The following is an 18,283-nucleotide window of genomic DNA, read 5'->3' as shown; positions in this document are numbered from 1 at the left end:
CTTTTGCGACAAAATTAAATCATACTCCCTTCAAGAATCATCATAACAAATACCTCATCCTAAATTTATTTCACTGAACGTTCTTTGATGGTGGTAAATTGAATGTTTAAGCTGCTGCTGTTGACATCGTACATGCAAAAATATATCTTTGTTATTACAAAGTCTGAACAGCTATGAATGTCGTGAGTAGTGCTTAGGCATTGTAATTAAACAGAAGTCCAAAAATAGGTCCACAGTGACTTTGCACATTGCCTCGTAATACTACAAAGTTAACAAATACACCAACAATACCTTTCAGCCTCACTCGCAACACTTTTTTTCTAAAAATGTATTTTCCTAAACGAAAGTTCTATGTGTCAGATGAATTATATCAAAGGACTAACCACTCTTAATATACAAGAGATCCTTTCATATGGTATGTTATCTGCACAAACACTAAAGATAACAAGTGACAGTGCACAAGCACGCATTGCAGACCCATTTCAGGAGAATATAGTGGCCCAGTGATACTAACGTTTGTTCACGGAAGCTTGGCGGCCAAGCCTTTAAACTCTGAAAAAAAAGGGATTTTGCCCAAGTAACTTTTACTTGACAAAATTTAGAAAGATTCTCTCAGAGTAAATTATCTTAGTGCATGCATAAATATCACCCCATAGACAAAAAGTTGTACAGTAGCATTTGCACATTTTGGATGACTTATCCAAAACATTTCCTATTTTAAGGCATGAGTACGCTTACTAAACCTACACGAAAAATCATGTCTTGCATATGTGGATGTGAAATCCCCTCAAACTTTAACACTTAAGAATTTTTATCATTTATGAAATCCATTCAAATAATGGCTGACTCTTAGCACTAAGATGACATTAATTCATTGACCCCTATCAACTATAAATCTCTCATTACAACCCACAGCGATTACTCCTACACCCAGTTAGCAACTAGATGAATCATCTCTGCATTTTTGACAATATGTTATATCAGACCACTTTGTCAACTCTCATGTTAAGAGATGGTAACGATAAAAACTCGTGTACAATAGAATAAGACTAAAGTACTAAATCTAATTTGGATCAGGACTATATCTATTTCAAAGACAAAACAAGATTGTTGTCTACTTCTTCACAGATCTTTTCAGTGAACATATTGTTCTAAAGAGGAACAGTCAGCATACACTCTTTCAAGACCGTTTCTCTCCAGACTGTTTCAAACATTTACTTTTCTCCCGGATCATTAAAGCAAAGAGTAAAAGTTTTAGTCGTCATCTTTCGGACAATTGGAGTAAGGAGGCAGTGCCAAAGGCCTCCTCAGTCTTCACCATAATGATCCAATATTCGAAATCCATGTTTACTCAATACTTTCAGTTAAAAACATCCACCTACAAAACATTCATTATGATGCCACAAACCGTTGCAGGTTGTTGCAATCTTTGATTCTTGTAACCTAAGGGACAACCAAAGATCCTCATATTCAACTCTTGATACCTGTCTATGGCAAGTGACACCTGGTACAGCCTATGCCTGGTGCCTTCTTAAGCAGCACCTTTACCATCACTCTTAGATTTCATTCATGTAAAAATCATAGAAGATTTCAATTTTATCATTCACTATGCCTATTGAACAGTTTTCTCCAACTGATCATACATATTTAGTCATTGCATTAAAATTTAATTCAATTTACACAAAAGAATTGTGATCACTGCCGTTGTTTTAGTTACATTATATACAATGGAGCACTCTGAGAACTGTACCCAAACCACTCCCACAAGAAGGGAAACAAAATGACTCTTGCAATGTAAGTACATAAAACTGTTTCCTCTTTCTAAAACTGCAAAAAAAAATACTCATCTTGTCACATACTAAAAAGCCATAACTCTGACCTACTGTAGTGACATACCACACTAGTATGCACTACATACTAATGTAATAGGCTGTATGTACCTAAATGCCAACTACTACTACTACAATATTCTGCTGAAAAATACTTGTTTTGCTGTTATAAGTTAACAACTATTTAAACACATGGTCAAATTCCAAAAGTAGAAATTCTATGATTTGGTTTTGATGCACCATGTTTACTGCTATGTCTCCAGAATCATAGCGAGGCCACATGAGATTTGGGCCCCAAACAATGGCCAGATTTTGCGCATTCATACGGTTTTCTTCACTCTGATCCATTAACCTGAAATCATAGAATTATATGCCAACATTTAGTTTGATGAATGTTATTTATCAATATGGTTGTTCCTTTTACGTATCCAAAGTTTTAATACATTGAAAATAGTTTTGCAAACAAAGTTCTACATAATATTAAGAACCATACTATTAGCAGAGCATTAAAAATCACTCTTAACACTGTACACCCTAACATCAGTATACATTTTCTCCTGCTATTCTCTATACATTTCCTAAGGCCCTGACAAAGAGAAGGTGTTTCCCAATCAAAAGCTTCAGTATATGGTTTTAACTTGGGGGTAATATGTGAAAGTGTAGTCTGATCGTCTAGGTGAGTGTAGTCCAGAGAAGGACTGTTGTCTGTAGTGGTGACTGACAATTAAAAACCCTCAGCAGACGTCATCATCAGTGTCAAGAGAATGATTGTGATCAGTCGAATGTTCTAAGTCTGGTTCACGCGAATTGATTAGTCAGTTTTGCCGAGAGACTGTAAGACTCAAGTGGCATAGGTCGGTCCTGATTGGTCTGTTTCGATCAATCGGTAAAGTTAGGTCATCGTATTCGGTTCGTTTGCAATGTTTAAGTCCTACTCGAATCGTTTGTATGGTGCCGGTAGTAGTTTACATCTGTTAAGGGGAGATTGGTCTAAGTTAGTAAACCAGCTTTCCAGAGTCAGTCGCTGAAAGCAGTTAGTGCTGTAGGTTACGTATTGCGCAGAGTCCTAGTCAACAGCGTGGTTCATGACATTTAGCAATGTGATTGTAGACATCATCTTTCCTCGTCGCCCGCTTGTGTTCAGTCAGTCTTGTTGTGAGGTTTCCACCAGTCTCTCTGATGCAGGAGGCTTGGCAGTCAAAGCAACTGATCTTATAAACAGCCCCTGCCTATTCCTCGGTTCGTTCTTTTCTTTGACGTCTGTTAGTAACTGACGTGGTGTGGTGATGGCTTTGTGGGCGACATGCATACTGAATCATTGTAGGTTCTGCAAGATGTTCTCATACCCTTTATGAGCGGTATAGTCGTTGTAGTCGTAGGAGCTGCACCGTTATTTGTTTTGGTAGTTGCAGTGCTAGGTTGGTGAGTGTTTAGTCAGATAAAGACCTAATTGTGGTTGTAAACTGATAAAAACATGGTCAAAGCATTTGTTCTCATCGGATAAGCTGTCTGTCGTGTTTCATACTAGTTGCGTTCATCGTGTTAGAGTCCTGGTAGTTGTGGTTTTGTGTGATGTCAGGTTGTAGGATGACTCGTTCAGTAATCTGTCGGTATGTGGCGATTTCCTGTAGACTGTTGTTCGTAGCGAGTTGTCGTCACAGCTTACCAGGCAGTCTACAAAAGGAAGTTACCCATTTTCTTTGACTTCTCGGGTAAACTGTATGTCAGTGTTTTGTCAGGTTTGATTCAGGGAAGACATTGTAGAGAGAAACTAGATGTTAGTCATTCTTTGGGGTCAGAGGGTTAACTCTATAAATCTATTCTAACCTAGTGAAGATTCTCATCTGAACAGTGAACATGCTTAACTCTTGAGCCTCTCGCAGTAACAACTTGAATGTCTCATAAATCCTAAGTGCTAACTTTTAAGTAAAACTTAGTCATTCTTTGGGGTCAGAGGGTTAACTCTATACATCTATTCTAACCTAGTAAAGATTCTCATCTGAACAGTGAACATGCTTAACTCTTGAGCCTTTCGCAGTAACAACTTGAATGTCTCATAAATCCTAAGTGCTAACTTTTAAGTAAAACTGAAATTTACTGAATGAATGAAGGGGGCAAGTTTCACTCTGACGAAGGGCTAACGCTCGATACCTCAGCTTTGAAACTTTTGACCGTGGCCAATTTACATTATCAAATCAGTTGATAATACTAAATTACCCCATTTCAACTAAATAATTTCTGAGAACATTCCCATCTAAGCCAACAATAAAAAAAAACCTACTTCCGCAAATGTCGCAGCAATAACTTAAGAGTTTCCCCATTGACCTTCGGCATCTGAACAGCCAAAGATCTCATAGCAGTTAGCTTGCTCTTTCGTGTGCTTTGCTCTGTTGAAAGATCCAATTAAAAAAGATTTTTAATATGTCATTAAGAAAGATGTTCTTCGTCTTTTTTCGCCGTTCTTAATTCTTTACCGAGCTCAAAACTTACCATCTCTATTATTTCTATCAACAATATGTCATTGTTGAGAGTTCACAAAATAATTTTTGGACTATTATTTATAACATTTCTTAAGGTAAATCAGGTTTCCGGCAAGGATTACACCAAGATACACAAAAATATGTGCAATGTATGTATTCAATTTAATCACGAAACCAATTGATAGGGGGTTGAGGGGAAAGAATAGAAAACAAGCAAAAAGGAAGGGAAAAAAGAATAAAACGATACAAATTGAATGTTTGAATTGTAAGAGCATATTTTGGATGAACATATGAAAAATAAATAAGACAAGATGAAACTCACTTATTGCCTCTACAAATCCACTAAAGAAGTCATAAGGAATAAGAGGCTCTGGAAGCTCTCTAAAGTAAAGTTTTAGAGATCCAGTGAGGGCGTGGACGTCATCGAAAGGTGGCTCACCAAGTACCACTTTCTCCTCTATGGCAAAAATTTAAATTGAGCAAAATTACTGATGTTCTTGGAGCAGGAAAGAAAACAGAGTAATTGAGCAAAAGTTCTTTCCATGCAGTTTGGAAAGAAACCTTCATTGACGTTCCTATTCCAAATTTTGACTCAGAGAACTGATCACCATCACACTGATGGCCAGAAGTATAAGTGATCCACACAAAGATTCTTGTGGTAAATGGCAGCTTTTAATTACACCCTTAATATTATTTGATTTCTAAATCAAATTCTATCAAAGACCCACGAACAACTTTTTTTTCTGAAAAAACTTATACAAAAACTAATATACAGCAGGGTACCATTCCTCCCTTTAAGCTTCGCATAAACCATATTTAAGATAAGCTTGTTCTTCTTTAAGGCAAAAAAAAAAGGTTTTAGTTGGGTTTTGTATCTTTTCCTATAATTATAAGTTGAGAGAGATCTGATACTCTTAAAAAAAACACCCTTGAAACATGGCTTAGGGAATTCTCGAATTGTAATATCTCCATTTCAGAATTTTCATATGTTACCTTGAAGTCCCTCAAGAACCCTTAACATATACTTATACATGGGAAGGAGGGGGAAGGGTTTCAGGAGAATACTCGGACTCCCTTCATTTTCTATGCCCCTGGATGTATAAACTTAAGGCAGACAAACCTTGGTCAACCATTATTCTGAGCTTCTGCACCGTGGAGACATTACCACACACCCTGTAGAGACCATCAAATGACAGACCTGGAGGAAAAATCAGGTAGACATCACTATGGCTACCATGCAATCAAATTGTCTCACATAGGCAGACATCATTTAATCAAATTGAACACTCGTTTCAAGAAGCATGCAGTGCTATTTATTTACTCTTCAAACTTTCACTGATGTTTGGACTTGTTCTTACCAGTGACCATCAATTAGCTTTCAGTCACTCATTCAGTCATACTAAGATGTGGTGATATAAAAAAAAAACTGATAAAAATTCAAGAAACTCTGTCAAAGATGCAAAAGGTAAAGAGGTCACAAATCACTTTAAGCAAAACATACCTCTCTTCTCAATAGCAGCAATGCATGAGCTAACAAATACAGGAACTGTTGTTTTCTGTCTTTCACAAAGATGTGCAATGTGGCAGCCAAATACACTTTCTGAAAATGAAATCACACGAGGCTTAACACTTTACACCCTAACACTAGTACACATATTCTCCAAATTGTTCATTATACATTTCCTTAAGTGCTGACAAGGAGAATTTATTAAACAGTCAACAGCTTCTTTTTTTGGTGATCATTTCCTTTATGCCGATGACCTCAATGCCTTACTGCAGTGTTTAACGGCATCATGTTAAATTTGTTTACCTTTAATAATTCCTTTCTTTTCCAGCTCCTCTATTGGAGGTCGTTTAGTGAGAAATTTCCTCAGCTTTTCTCTCATGTTCCTTTTGTCCTCTCGGTCAACACCTGAAATTAAAAGAAGGTTCTTATCATGGAATTTTTATTTTAATTAAATAAACTGTCAACCTCAATGCGATGCTACAATCTTATGAAAAGTCAAAACAACATTTAAAAGATGAACCTGGCAAAAGCAAAAGAACAACCTCACCAAGCTGGTTAAATATGGGCCTTTCAACTGAATACAAACTGGTGACCATTGCAGAGAAATTACCTTTCTACTAAGTTCCTAAGAGTTCTACTTTACACCTTGGTTTTCCTTTCGACTGATCATTCACATTTAATTGAAATCTATTATGAGGTGTTGTTTGTCACTGATGGAGTCAGAAATGTTTGAGTAGAAGTGATTTCACCCTATGGTTTACCTCTTTTATGAATGCTTGGAATTCGGACCAGATCAACAGGCTGCAAAGAAATTGGGGTCCCAGGTTCTTGTGAGACGGCATCATTGTCAGCTCCTTAACAGAATGAAAAATGAAGTGAATAAACCAAGTACAAATCTGATTAGTTCCTGTGTTGATTCTATAATTTCTCCCTGTCCAAATCATAACTATCCATAATCCAGGCTAGGAGATAAAGGAAATTAAAAATCAATACAAGGAAAAAATGTTTCTCTTTGATTACAATGCACACACTAACATGTAGCCAAATAAACTCCACAGGATAGATAAGGTTAATTGCATGCTCTAAACACATTGTGTGTGGAGAGAAGTGACCTCAGTGGAAGGGCACCTGGTGCACAAACACTTGCGCATGTTTTCATAATGCAAGAATTGGGTGGACTTGGGCTTAGAAGCAGCCACAAAAAAGACAAATAAGTTGTTAACTCATGAATTTGAGGAAAACTCCAGGATTCAATGGGTTTATATGCCAGTAAATTAAAACCAAAATAAAACCTCGTTGTGGTTGATCTTGCACAGGAGTTTGTGGTGGTAATGGCTCTTCCTCATTCTGAAAAAAGACAGAAGAAGAATCATACATGTATATAATAAATGCATCTTATTAGATGTTTTGGTGTGTAGTATTGCTGAGTATTTTTACAAGTTGTGCCATATTTTGATGAGCCCATAAGGCAAGTCAAAATAAAAACACCGAGTACAAATACTCAGCAATACTATAAGATATTTATTATCCAACTGCTTTTTGTCCTGCTAAGTCTTTCTGTTTATTTCTCATAAGGCGGGAAAAGCAAAGCGAATAGAGACAGATAGCACACAGCCGACTGGTAGAACAGGTTTTTAACAGTACAAAATAACCAACTGTTCAAATAAATGTACAATATTGCAGGATACTTGTACTCTATTCGTATGTTATGTGTACTCTACTTTGTGCAGTTGGATAATAATTAATAGTATTACAATTAAGTAACAATACTAACACAAACTGTAAAAACAAGAAGTCTCCAGGAGACCATAATGACAACAACAACATAATCACTGGTGCCAGAGTTGACATTCACTACTCACCAGTTTCTTGATAACACCAGAGATGGCACTAAACCAGTTTGTGGCCTCCACTTGGTGATCATGTTGAAGGAGATACACTGCTCCGGAAAATGCTTTGATCTGAAAGAACACACCAAAACTTTTCAATTTCAAATCATAAAAGAGATGAATCATGACATAAACGCACAGAAAGAGCTACAACATTTACAGGTTTGGAGTAACTTCTACACTGTAAATTATCTACATTGCAAATGACATAACAAAGGTGCATATTACCTGGAATGCATTTTTCTTTTTGGTAGAAGAGCTCCCCCACTCAAGTGTTGCACCTTGCAAAGGACAACAACTCTGTGGTTTCCCCTGGGGATGACCAGGTTTCTAGGAATGGAAAATGAACACAGTATTATGAGTTTGTTTTAAATCTTAATATTTAACATCCTCTGTAGTTTTTTAGCCCAGTTTTCTGTTTTCCAAGTGCAGAAAATCTTCACCAGGATGAACATGACCAAGTCAAGAGCATTGGAGGGTGGTTGGTGTAAAAGCAGTATTGTTGAGGGGTAGCAATTTCCTGCGTCGTGAGGAGGTTACCATAATAACCAAGAGAGCATTTTTTTGTAATTAGTTTTTGATACTGATTTTTTAATTAGGTAAATAATTGACTGTTAAAGACTTTGACATTCTGAAGCAGCTTACATTAGGGAATCCTGTACTCTGTTTTAAGCTGTCCTCAAATTCATGAGATTGACTTTTGCACCATAATGTAATTTGGAATTTGTCTTCAAGATAAAAGCACCTTTGTACAATACAATGAGGAAGTTGTGTATGGAATGAATATCCATCAAAAAATGGGGGGGGGGGGAACTTTGCTGAAGCCCTTCACATGACACAGCAAGAATGGTCACATTTCAGTTATTTTAAACTTGGCAAAATTATATATCTTAACAACTTGGCCAAAATTTCAGTTAGTGCTATCAAAAGGCACCTGAGCTGCTGCTTTCTGGTCCTTGTAAAAAACCAAATTTGCTGAAAAGAGTATTACAAATGTTGGTGTCCATGACATCTTTCTGCAAAAGAAATGTGACAACTTTCTCATTTTTGGATACAGATAACAAGCTAAAAATAAGGAGGTGTGTTTCCAAGAACTAAATTGTTATGTAACAAAGAAATGCCTTCTTTTCATTGGCAATATTGTTATCTTACTTCTCAAAAATAATTAATTTCCAACACATTATCTGGTTCATAAAATATCTAGCACACAGAAAGTTCTTGTTCTTTAGAATATTGCTACAAGCTACCCTGAAATGAAAATATTCTGGACTGAGTGTTTGATAAACTGACTCAAAGATATTAAATTCCAGATTCAGTTTAAAAGGTATGCTGACTGTCAGTAGTTTCTTCAATAAAGGCTTTCAGAGAGATAAAACTAAACAAAAAGTTTGCTCAAACCAAGTTCTGTGCAAACAAGAAATATTGAAATCAAGATAACATGTTAATCTTACATAAGTGCAATCCACCTATCACACAACTGACACCCAATTTTTAACAAGAAACCTCTCCATTTCCATATTTAGGTCATACTTACTTGACCTTCTTTCCACCTCCTTCCACTAATTTCTTGCAGTTCAGCATCCCTTGTTTTTCAATCGCCTGAAACTATCACCAAACAAAAGATGGAATTGATATCACACTCTGGCTTGTGTAACTCTATTTGGCTTTGACTATACACAAGTAAAATGAAGGGGACATCAAAGGGACTCACACTAGAGTCTGCTTAATACAAGGTGTGAGTTAGATGGGCTTTCATAAATTAATAGTCTACAGTACACATGTGTTTCAAAACGGCAATGACTGACTAAGTCCATCAGCATGATTGTTCAGTATTGAAGGTTTGTGTTCAAAGCATAAAAATCCTAGAAAAGCAAAAAATATATATATATATTTGTGCCAGTCAAGCACTTTTCTTTCTCAGTTTTCAGGGTAGATCTCCTCTGATGGCCAAAGGTTTCAAATTCTGCACAGGCCAGAATTTTTTTCTGGCATTATTTTCACTACTTCTTATAAATAAGTAGTGTTTATTACTCTGAAGATCACTTTCATATTCATAATATGATTTTCATATATTTTCATTAATTTATTCATCATTTCATGGGTTTATTTGGAACCAACACAATGACCAGCTCTGCAGAGGTCATGGAATCAAATCCTGTACAGGCCTGAATTTTTTTCAGGCCTTATTTCACTACCACGCTAGTAGGGTTTACTACTGTGAAGATCAAGTTCATATTCACTTTTTTATCTGCAGTTCACATGATTTTCAGATATATACATTCATTTATTTATCACTTCCCAAGTTTACTTGTGACCAACATAACGACCAGCTCCCAATTGGCTCTGACTCAGTTGGTAGAGTTGCAGTGGTATTGCAGAGGTCATGGGTTCAAATCCTTGACAGGCCTGAACTTTTTTCAGGCCTCATTTTCACTACTGCTCAAGTAGTGTTTATTACTACAGAGATCACTTTTGTTTTCAAAGGTCTATTTGTTTTCATTCATAGGAATTTTGCTTTGCAATGAAAATAAATTCCCTCAATGATAATAACCAAACAAGATGTAGGTGGCAAATGAAGAAAAATCTCTGTAACTGAAATAGTCACGTGTCTCTTTTAAATAAATCAATACTTTATTTCCTTGAGTAAGAGCCTGGGCCCTTATTCAAAATTTTGACTAAAAGGAGGGTGCTTTATTATGGGGAGTGCTTCGTCAAGGGTAGTGGGGGGGGGGGGGTTGCAAGGGGAGTGCTTAATCAAGGGGGTGCTTTATCAAGGGACTATTGAGGGACTATATTAAGGAACTATTAACCTGTATTGTTCTAAAAGAGTTGAATTTTACAAAGCTCTACATTAAGTGGTAATAGAAACAGGTTTTTCTTTGTATCCCAATTATCTAAGAAAGAGGGGGAGGATGGTGCTTTTTCAAAAGGGGCACTTGTTTGATATCATGGCCAAAGGGGTGGGTACTAAATTGTGGAAGGGTGCTTATAAGGGCGGGGCACTCATTTGATGAAATATGATGTTTTTCCTAACTTAAAACCTGCCAGGTATGTAACTGTTATTCCAGAATTTTGATAGGCTTGAAGGCCATGGTGTCTGAGCTATACCATTCATTGCTTATGATAGGTTTAGGAAAAGGCTTTTGCAATGTTTGAAGCAGATTATGAGATATCATTTATTATTTTATCAGTCAGGAGTGTTTTTCATAAAAAATCAGACAATCTTCATCACTCTCACACCTTTTGATTATCAGATAGTCCAAGCTTACTTAACTGAAATGGAAATTTATCATCTCATTTTCAATGCAGGACTATTGGCCTACCATATTATTCAAAACACTGATTAAGTTATTACTTACAAAATCAACAAAATCTGTTGAAGGTGTTGGAGGTGTTGGCCATTCATCTGCTGAGGACACACTCTCTCGAGACTGTACAGATGCAGATCTTTTGGCAACCTAATTGAAAAGATCGTAGAAAATAAAAACCCTGAGAAGTTATTATTATCCTAATCTTTAGATTTTTATGGATGCATATGTAAATGCTTTTTCTCACAAAAGGATAATCTTACACTGCATGAAACATGGACCTACTGATGTACCAAAGATTCAAAAACTTAATAAAATGAAAACATTTGATAAAACAAATATCTGCAACTCAACATTCTCTTCTTGTTTCTGTAAATGCAAGTTCAAGATTAATGCTACAGAATTTCTCAGTGAATAGTGCTGATCACTCATAAGTGCTACAACAAAAATTTCCCCATGAATAACTTAGTGGAAAAAAGCAGTGACTTTTCCTACAGTAGGCTACATGATTTTACACACTTTTCATCTTTTGTCTCCTGAGTTTCTGATTTAACGATAAGGAATGCACAGCAAAGACAAAAATAAACCAACAAACAAGAAGAGATTTTTATAATTAAAAAACAACCCGAACACGTATAGTTTGACTTTTTGACTAATTATCTTCAACTTGTCTTAGCTTTTTCAAGTTTCTGCTGCATTTGCCCTCATTTGAGTAATGGGACTAAAACACAATATTTAAAACAGGAGTACCAGACTACAAGATTTCCCTTTTCCTTTAATCACTATATTAACCCTTTAACTCCCATGAGTGACCGAATCAAAATTTCTCCTTACAATATCAATACAATATCAACCAGATAGGTGATGAGAATAAAGAGAAATATCAATTTGGGGATAATTAGTTGATCCAATACTAAATTCTCTGACCTAACATTATAAGAATTGTATTGTTGACAGCAAGGAGAAATACAAATTTGATCTGGGAGTTAAAGGGTTAAAGACAGTTTCCCAGTAAGCCTTGACTTTATCTATTAGATCCAGATGTGGGTCCTGATATCTATATAGGCCACTAGAAAATCTTACAATGAGGCAGTAATATCTTAATGATATCAGACTTACCATGTAATAGCAAAATAAATAAACCAATAAATAGAGGATAAAATGTTAATTGGCACAGTTTTGATAAGAAACCATTTTTGGTTAGCTGATGTGGTAACATAGTTATAGTTTTGTTATCAATTCACAAAAAATGGTGATCACACCAAACATGGAGGCTGCATGAAGTGTGTCTGTTAGAATGATAAAGAATTATTTGAGAACCACTGAGTGCACATGACAACCAGGTGAAAGACAATGGAATTAAGGAATTTTTCACAGGGAATAATTAGAAGGCATTAAGGAAAAAGATAAGCAGGTAGATGACCAGAAGTATGATGATTTTTAGTGACTGTGTGAATTGTTTAAACAATCAAACATCCATAGTGATGCCAGATGCCAAAATATTGTCACCTTGAGGGATGAACGCAGCTCAGAACCAACCAAGGGTGGTGGTGGGGGAAAGCCATGAACAGCAGCAGCAGACATAGAGGGGGGAGGAAAGGTAAGATTTGCTTGAGAGTTTCGTGGGCTTGATGTCAGCAGAGACTGACACTTTGAGGTTCTAAGACTGAGATTTGGTGAGCGTCGTCTGTATGTGACATCCAGTGCTTCAAAAGACTGCCGGGCAGGTTCAAGCTGTAGAAAGCCAGTGGTGTGAATACAACTTACATTTAACAGTCTAGTCTACTAAAAGGAAGAGGCTCAAAGAGATATATGGGACTACATCAGAGAGTTTCCTGGCATGAAAATTCAGTAAATGCAACATAAAGATCAACAACAAATTTTGTATCAAAGAGAGGGGAAAAGCTGACATTCAGCAGATTACTGGACAGCTGTGAATACTGACTATGTCCATATTTAATGTCACAATATTAAATGCTTAAAGAACCCAACTGCCTTGTAATTCCTTGCTCAAGTAAATAAACAGATAAATCAGAAAAAAAAATCTTGACATAGTACTGGAGCAATTCCCAAACCCCAATTCTAAAAGTGAAAAAAATGCTTTCCAATGAAAATATACACACATATGTACAAAAGGGAGGCAATTTTTCAGGCACAGAAGTTTGTCAGAATTTCACTGTTCTATCACAATGGCTTTACAGTTGATACCTCTTTTGATATCAAAGCCTACAAGAAGCTGTTTCCCTCCCTATCTGGCTTCCATCTTTGCATAAAAAGTTTCTGTGCTTATAAAGACCCTGTCTTTTTTTTTCTTTTCAAAAAAGTGTTAAGATTAATTGAGTACCTCAGGAAGTTCCCAAGATGTACGTGCAGTGTTTCCATTGACGAGGTAATAATAATCTCTTCCTTCCTCATCTTTTGAAGGCATCCACTTTAAAATTAAACAAAGAACTGTAAGTTATCTTTTAGTCACTGTAACTGGAGTATGTTACATTGCTTTCTTATAAAAATATTGTTTAGAGTATCACAATTATCAGGAGTTAAAAATACTGAATGTTGCGAGCTCTTTTGATAAAAAGTTTCTCAGTTTGGGTCCATTGTGATGTTGCTTTAAAAATTGCAGGATCTGCCAAAGTCAAGAGCTAATGATACAACTACAATGCAGCTCAAAGATATGGGGTAGTACTATACATGAGTCTTGCATCTATGTGTATTCTGACATAATAGTATAAAATGCATTTGAACAAGTTTTACATGCCATTGTCATTTCTTGCCATACTTTTACTTTGCGTTCCACCACAAAACATTAATAATGTAAAAGTGCTCACCCACAGAGCATGACATTAGCAAAACAGTTGGGAAAACATAAACAAAAGCTACTGGATGCCAACTGTTGAACAAACAGCACATTAATTTGGCATCTGTGAGAGGAATTCCCCTTATAATCACATGAAATGCTTTTATTCATTATGAAAACTGCCTGCTAAAAATACAAACCTCTTCATCATTGAAATCATTGACATACACCAATTCATCAGTTGAACCACTGCGTGAGATTCGCCATCCTAATGGTGGTGTCTGCCACTGTTTGAAACAACAATAACAACAACAAAAAACAGTTACCCAAGGTTGTGTAAAGTCCCTTTCATGAGAACTTTTCCATTTGTACACCTTTAAAAAAATGAAATCTGTATCTTCTAATACCCTCCACCAAAACAACTCCACTTTTTTTTTAAGAAACATACTCCTTCTATCAATCCATTATCCAGAAAACTAGCCATTAAGCTGTCTTTCTCCTTTATCAAACTGCTCTACACCATCCTTCACTGAAAAGACCTCAAGTAAAGCATTTACCCCATTTGGTGGGGGAGTCCTGGATTGTGATATCCTTGGTGGTTTCCAGCTTCTTTCCTCAGTATGTGTGTTGTAATAACACAATCTACCACTTGCTTCATCAGTTACTTGAACCCAACCCGTGGGTAGTGACTGCGATTTAGGTCTCTCTTTTCTAGGTGATGAGAAGTTTCCAGACTAAAAAAACAATCACAGTTGAATCAGTTACAGGTGCAGATTAAGCTCATTTTCCAACAGTTTCTTGGCATAATAGTTAAATTAACCTTGTTATATCTCTCAGTAGTATGTGCTTGGGCCAAAAATGCAAGCAGAAAAAACTGGCAGGAAAAACCTAGTTTGTAATGTAAAGTACAGAACATGGACTTGCTTAGATCAAGATAATATTAATTACCCCAAAAATCTTGGACTTAATTTGCTGTACTAACTTTCCTGCATTTCTTATCATTTTTCCCTGAAATTTTTTTCAATCCAAAACAAACTAATTTCCTTGGGTGGAAATTTTTCTTTCTTCTCATCACCATTTTGTTTGGGAAGTTATCAATATTTCAGGAAAAAGTACGTTTATCATCATTTCTGTTAGTGAAGGGGTTTACAAAGCAACAAAGCCAGCAAAAAGTGCAAAAGCATGATATACATCTGTGTGCAGTTTTCATGACTTTCTGTTGAAATACATACTGAAAATAATTTATTTCGTCAAGAATTAAAAGACATCAAGAAGGCCAATACCCTGTTACTCTGTACAGTACATTTATTACCCACAATACAAGACCAAATGAACACTGAAACAGGAATGCAGTATTATAATAGTAGTGTAATAATAGATGATGCAGTCCACAGTGTTTCAGGCTCCTACCATTTTGGTCCTCATGGTGAGTGGGAGAATTTTGGCAATCAAATTTGAAGGCGAAGTCACCAGTTTGGTACAGTCGAACCTCGATTATCCGGACTCATCGGGACCTCGGTAAATAGTCCAGATAATCAAGAGTCCGGATAATCGAAAATATGAATATTAATGAGATAGAAATGTGAAATAATTATCTGCTTATCTTTAATCAATAGAACGGCAAGCTTTCACTTTGTAGGCATGTTTTTTATTTGAGTTTACGATCGATTGCTCGTGTGTTTACAGAACTCACGCAGAAGGAACTAATCAAGCATGAAATTCCCTTGGCAACAAAACAATTGAGCTAACCATATATCAGCTAAACACATCAGAATACTTCTTTGACTTGTCGCACTTTCGAATTTTGAAAAGCGCATAGGACAATACGCTGTTTCAACAGTCTTTTGAAAGGATTATTGGGCTTTTTGAGACTTTGAGTTTTCAAGATCACAACTAATTAATATTCATGGGAAAATTGGGACCAGAGAAGAAAGTCCGGATAATCGAATAGTCCGGATAATCTGAGTCTGGATAATTGAGGTTCGACTGTAACTTGTTTTCAGCCTGGCTATCATAGTAAAAACATTCTATTATGTTGCAAAAAAATATATATTTCCTTTTTCCTGTCAAAGAAAATTTTGTTTCTGGCAACCTTAACATAATTTTAGGCAGATGAAACCTGGATGAAAGCCAAACAGGTAGCCCTGGGCTAATGATTAAGCTAGGATTAAAAAAAAAAATTCAAATCACAGATAACTAGCCAGAGAATGAAAGATGCTAGGTAATGGCCACCACATCTTTCTCTATTCAGTGCAAAAACAACAACTAAAATAGTAACCTAAATTTATAAAAATATTTTCTGATGGAGCAAGTTTAACTTTCACTTTCTTGGAGAAATTTGTTTTCAGTTCACTTCTAGGCTAACAAAATCTTGGAACTTTCACAGTAATGTGCTTGAATCAAAATTAATACAAAAACTTAAGTAAAAATTTTACATTGCTGCTTATTTAAGTTACTACCAACAGCAAAAAAAAATCACAAGAGGTATAAACAGAACACTTTGAATCCAACTTACAACTTCTCAACTTTGCACAAAGAGCAAAAAAGTGTCAATAATAATTTTGGGAACAAAACTAACCTTGAAATCAAATTAAAAAGTTTCAATTTTAAAATACAGATCAAAGACCAGTTGAAATCAGATAATAAACTGCAAAATCAGAAACAAACACACAAACAAACATTTTTTTAACCGAGTACATGGCTTATGTGTCAAAAGTATCCAGTTTGCTAACCACTAACTTCAGAAAACACTTATGAATCATATTAATGTAAGACATAGCTAAGGAGATAAAATTATCTGTGAATACTTCCTTCTCAATTAAAGGGCCTACAAGGCACCCACAGGACCCACAACAACATTTACCAAGCGGATGAAAAGTTTTCTTTTCGTTGTTTGACTGTAAAAGATGGAAAGATCTCGTTTGTGCTAATTCTTGTTCGTAACCATGATAAGCGCGGTTTGAAATAAATCCTCTTCGGTAAGAAGGTTCTAGATGGATGCATGTTTTTTCTCACAAATGACGAAAGTTATGGGTGACCACTATCTTTAAAAATCCCTCACGACAAAGTATACAAAAAGCGTTTTTTTCCTTTGATATCCGAAACTTTCTTGCCAAAGGCAAATGTAACCAGTAGTACCTTGATCAATTATCACGATGGTTCTTACTTTGTTTTCGTATTGTTTATTGTAAACAATCACTTGTTTCTTTCCCCGAAAAAGAAAACTTGATGTAATTTAAGTTTCTCTCAACAACAGAGAATTAACTCTGACTAGATTTAATCAATTATGCAACACGATTTATCATGCCATCCAAAAAAAAGATTACGGGGTACTCTTGTATTCCTAAAGAGTGCTTACTCTCGTTTTCGCTGATGAGATGACAATTAGAGAAAATTGCTTAGCGATTGACAAGATAATATTATAAACGACTTGGAGCTGGCTGCATGCATACACTTACCGATTCCAGAGATTTTGCCAATGGGTTGACCCTTGAAGAACCATTTGTAACACCATTAAAATCGTTTAAAGCTCTAGAGGCGTTACTTGCATTTTCGTCTCCAGTTCCGTTGTTGCAAGCTGGATAATCGGAACAATTGGCATCGTTTGAAACTTGTGAGTTCCCTGTGATCGAATGGCAACTACGCATATCGCTCGTCGAGACATTCTCTTTGCTACCTGCTCCATTACAAGTTTCATGATGATCAAACTTTTCCACGTTTTCGTAAATCGGATCTCTTCTTCCTGGGGTAATTTCTTTCATATAAGACGCGGGAACGTACATAGGTTTTTCCTCAGTAGTATCCTTCCTCGTAACTTGCCACCAATCGACGTTGGTCTTGTTGAGCAATGTAAACCGATCTCCTGTTTCAAATTCGATGACTCTTCCATCGCCAGCTTGGTAAGAATAAGGAAATACGGCTTCTACAGTTCCATCTCCCATATCGAGAGCTTAGGGTGAGTGTTTAAAACCGCAGCGAAGAAATAAAATCTCACTTCAGAGTTTTGTAAACGAAGACATCTCTCATGTTATTGAAGATACAGGCGCCATAATGACATAGCATTTCCACAGAATAATATCGACAATATATATATAACGTCCGATTTTGATGTATAAATGGGATGAAGTAAAGAGAGTTTGATTTACTCAAAAAGATACACCAACCACTAATGAACCTTGAATACGATAAAAGTGAACTTCAGACATTCGACTTCCAAGGAAGCATTTCCATGTTTTCCAACTTTCGAGCGCAATATACCGCGCAAAGATGTCACTTCAATACGTCAAAACCCACGCACATCAGTTTTGGTTTCAGCTTTGCACAAACAAGGTACTACCACTGCCGAAATTTCCGCAATTACAGCAATAGAAACTGTGGTATCCGTCCAAAATATAAGTGAAGCTTATATTTCACTTAGCAAATTTGATTGACTCGTTTGCAAGTAAAATTCAGAGGCGAGAGGACTGAAAACTA

At 36.1% G+C, this 18,283-nt stretch overlaps 1 protein-coding gene across 2 annotated transcripts; it reads right to left on the bottom strand.

Annotated features, from left to right (window-relative positions):
* Window positions 1-54: 54 nt before the first annotated feature.
* Window positions 55-18,229, bottom strand: LOC131788110 (rho GTPase-activating protein 15-like). 2 transcript variants are annotated; one of them, XM_059105172.2, is made up of 18 exons: window positions 17,269-18,229; window positions 14,368-14,544; window positions 14,011-14,097; window positions 13,358-13,444; window positions 12,523-12,747; window positions 11,065-11,163; window positions 9,240-9,310; window positions 8,640-8,721; window positions 7,934-8,035; window positions 7,679-7,777; window positions 7,109-7,163; window positions 6,578-6,670; window positions 6,120-6,221; window positions 5,811-5,909; window positions 5,430-5,507; window positions 4,632-4,766; window positions 4,111-4,216; window positions 55-2,181 (listed from the first exon to the last, which is right to left on the bottom strand). In XM_059105172.2, exons 1-18 carry the CDS (start codon window positions 17,749-17,751, stop codon window positions 2,010-2,012), a joined length of 2,352 nt encoding a protein of 783 aa, XP_058961155.2. In that variant the 5' UTR covers window positions 17,752-18,229; the 3' UTR covers window positions 55-2,009. The 2 variants fall into 2 exon arrangements, with proteins under 2 accessions (XP_058961155.2, XP_058961156.2); XM_059105173.2 differs by lacking the exon at window positions 12,523-12,747.
* Window positions 18,230-18,283: the final 54 nt, after the last annotated feature.

The sequence above is a fragment of the Pocillopora verrucosa genome, chromosome 10 (assembly GCF_036669915.1).
Source record: "Pocillopora verrucosa isolate sample1 chromosome 10, ASM3666991v2, whole genome shotgun sequence".
Taxonomy (NCBI): domain Eukaryota; kingdom Metazoa; phylum Cnidaria; class Anthozoa; order Scleractinia; family Pocilloporidae; genus Pocillopora; species Pocillopora verrucosa.
The sequence above is the reverse complement of the archived record's forward strand: the minus strand, read 5'-3'. Positions and strand labels throughout refer to the sequence as shown.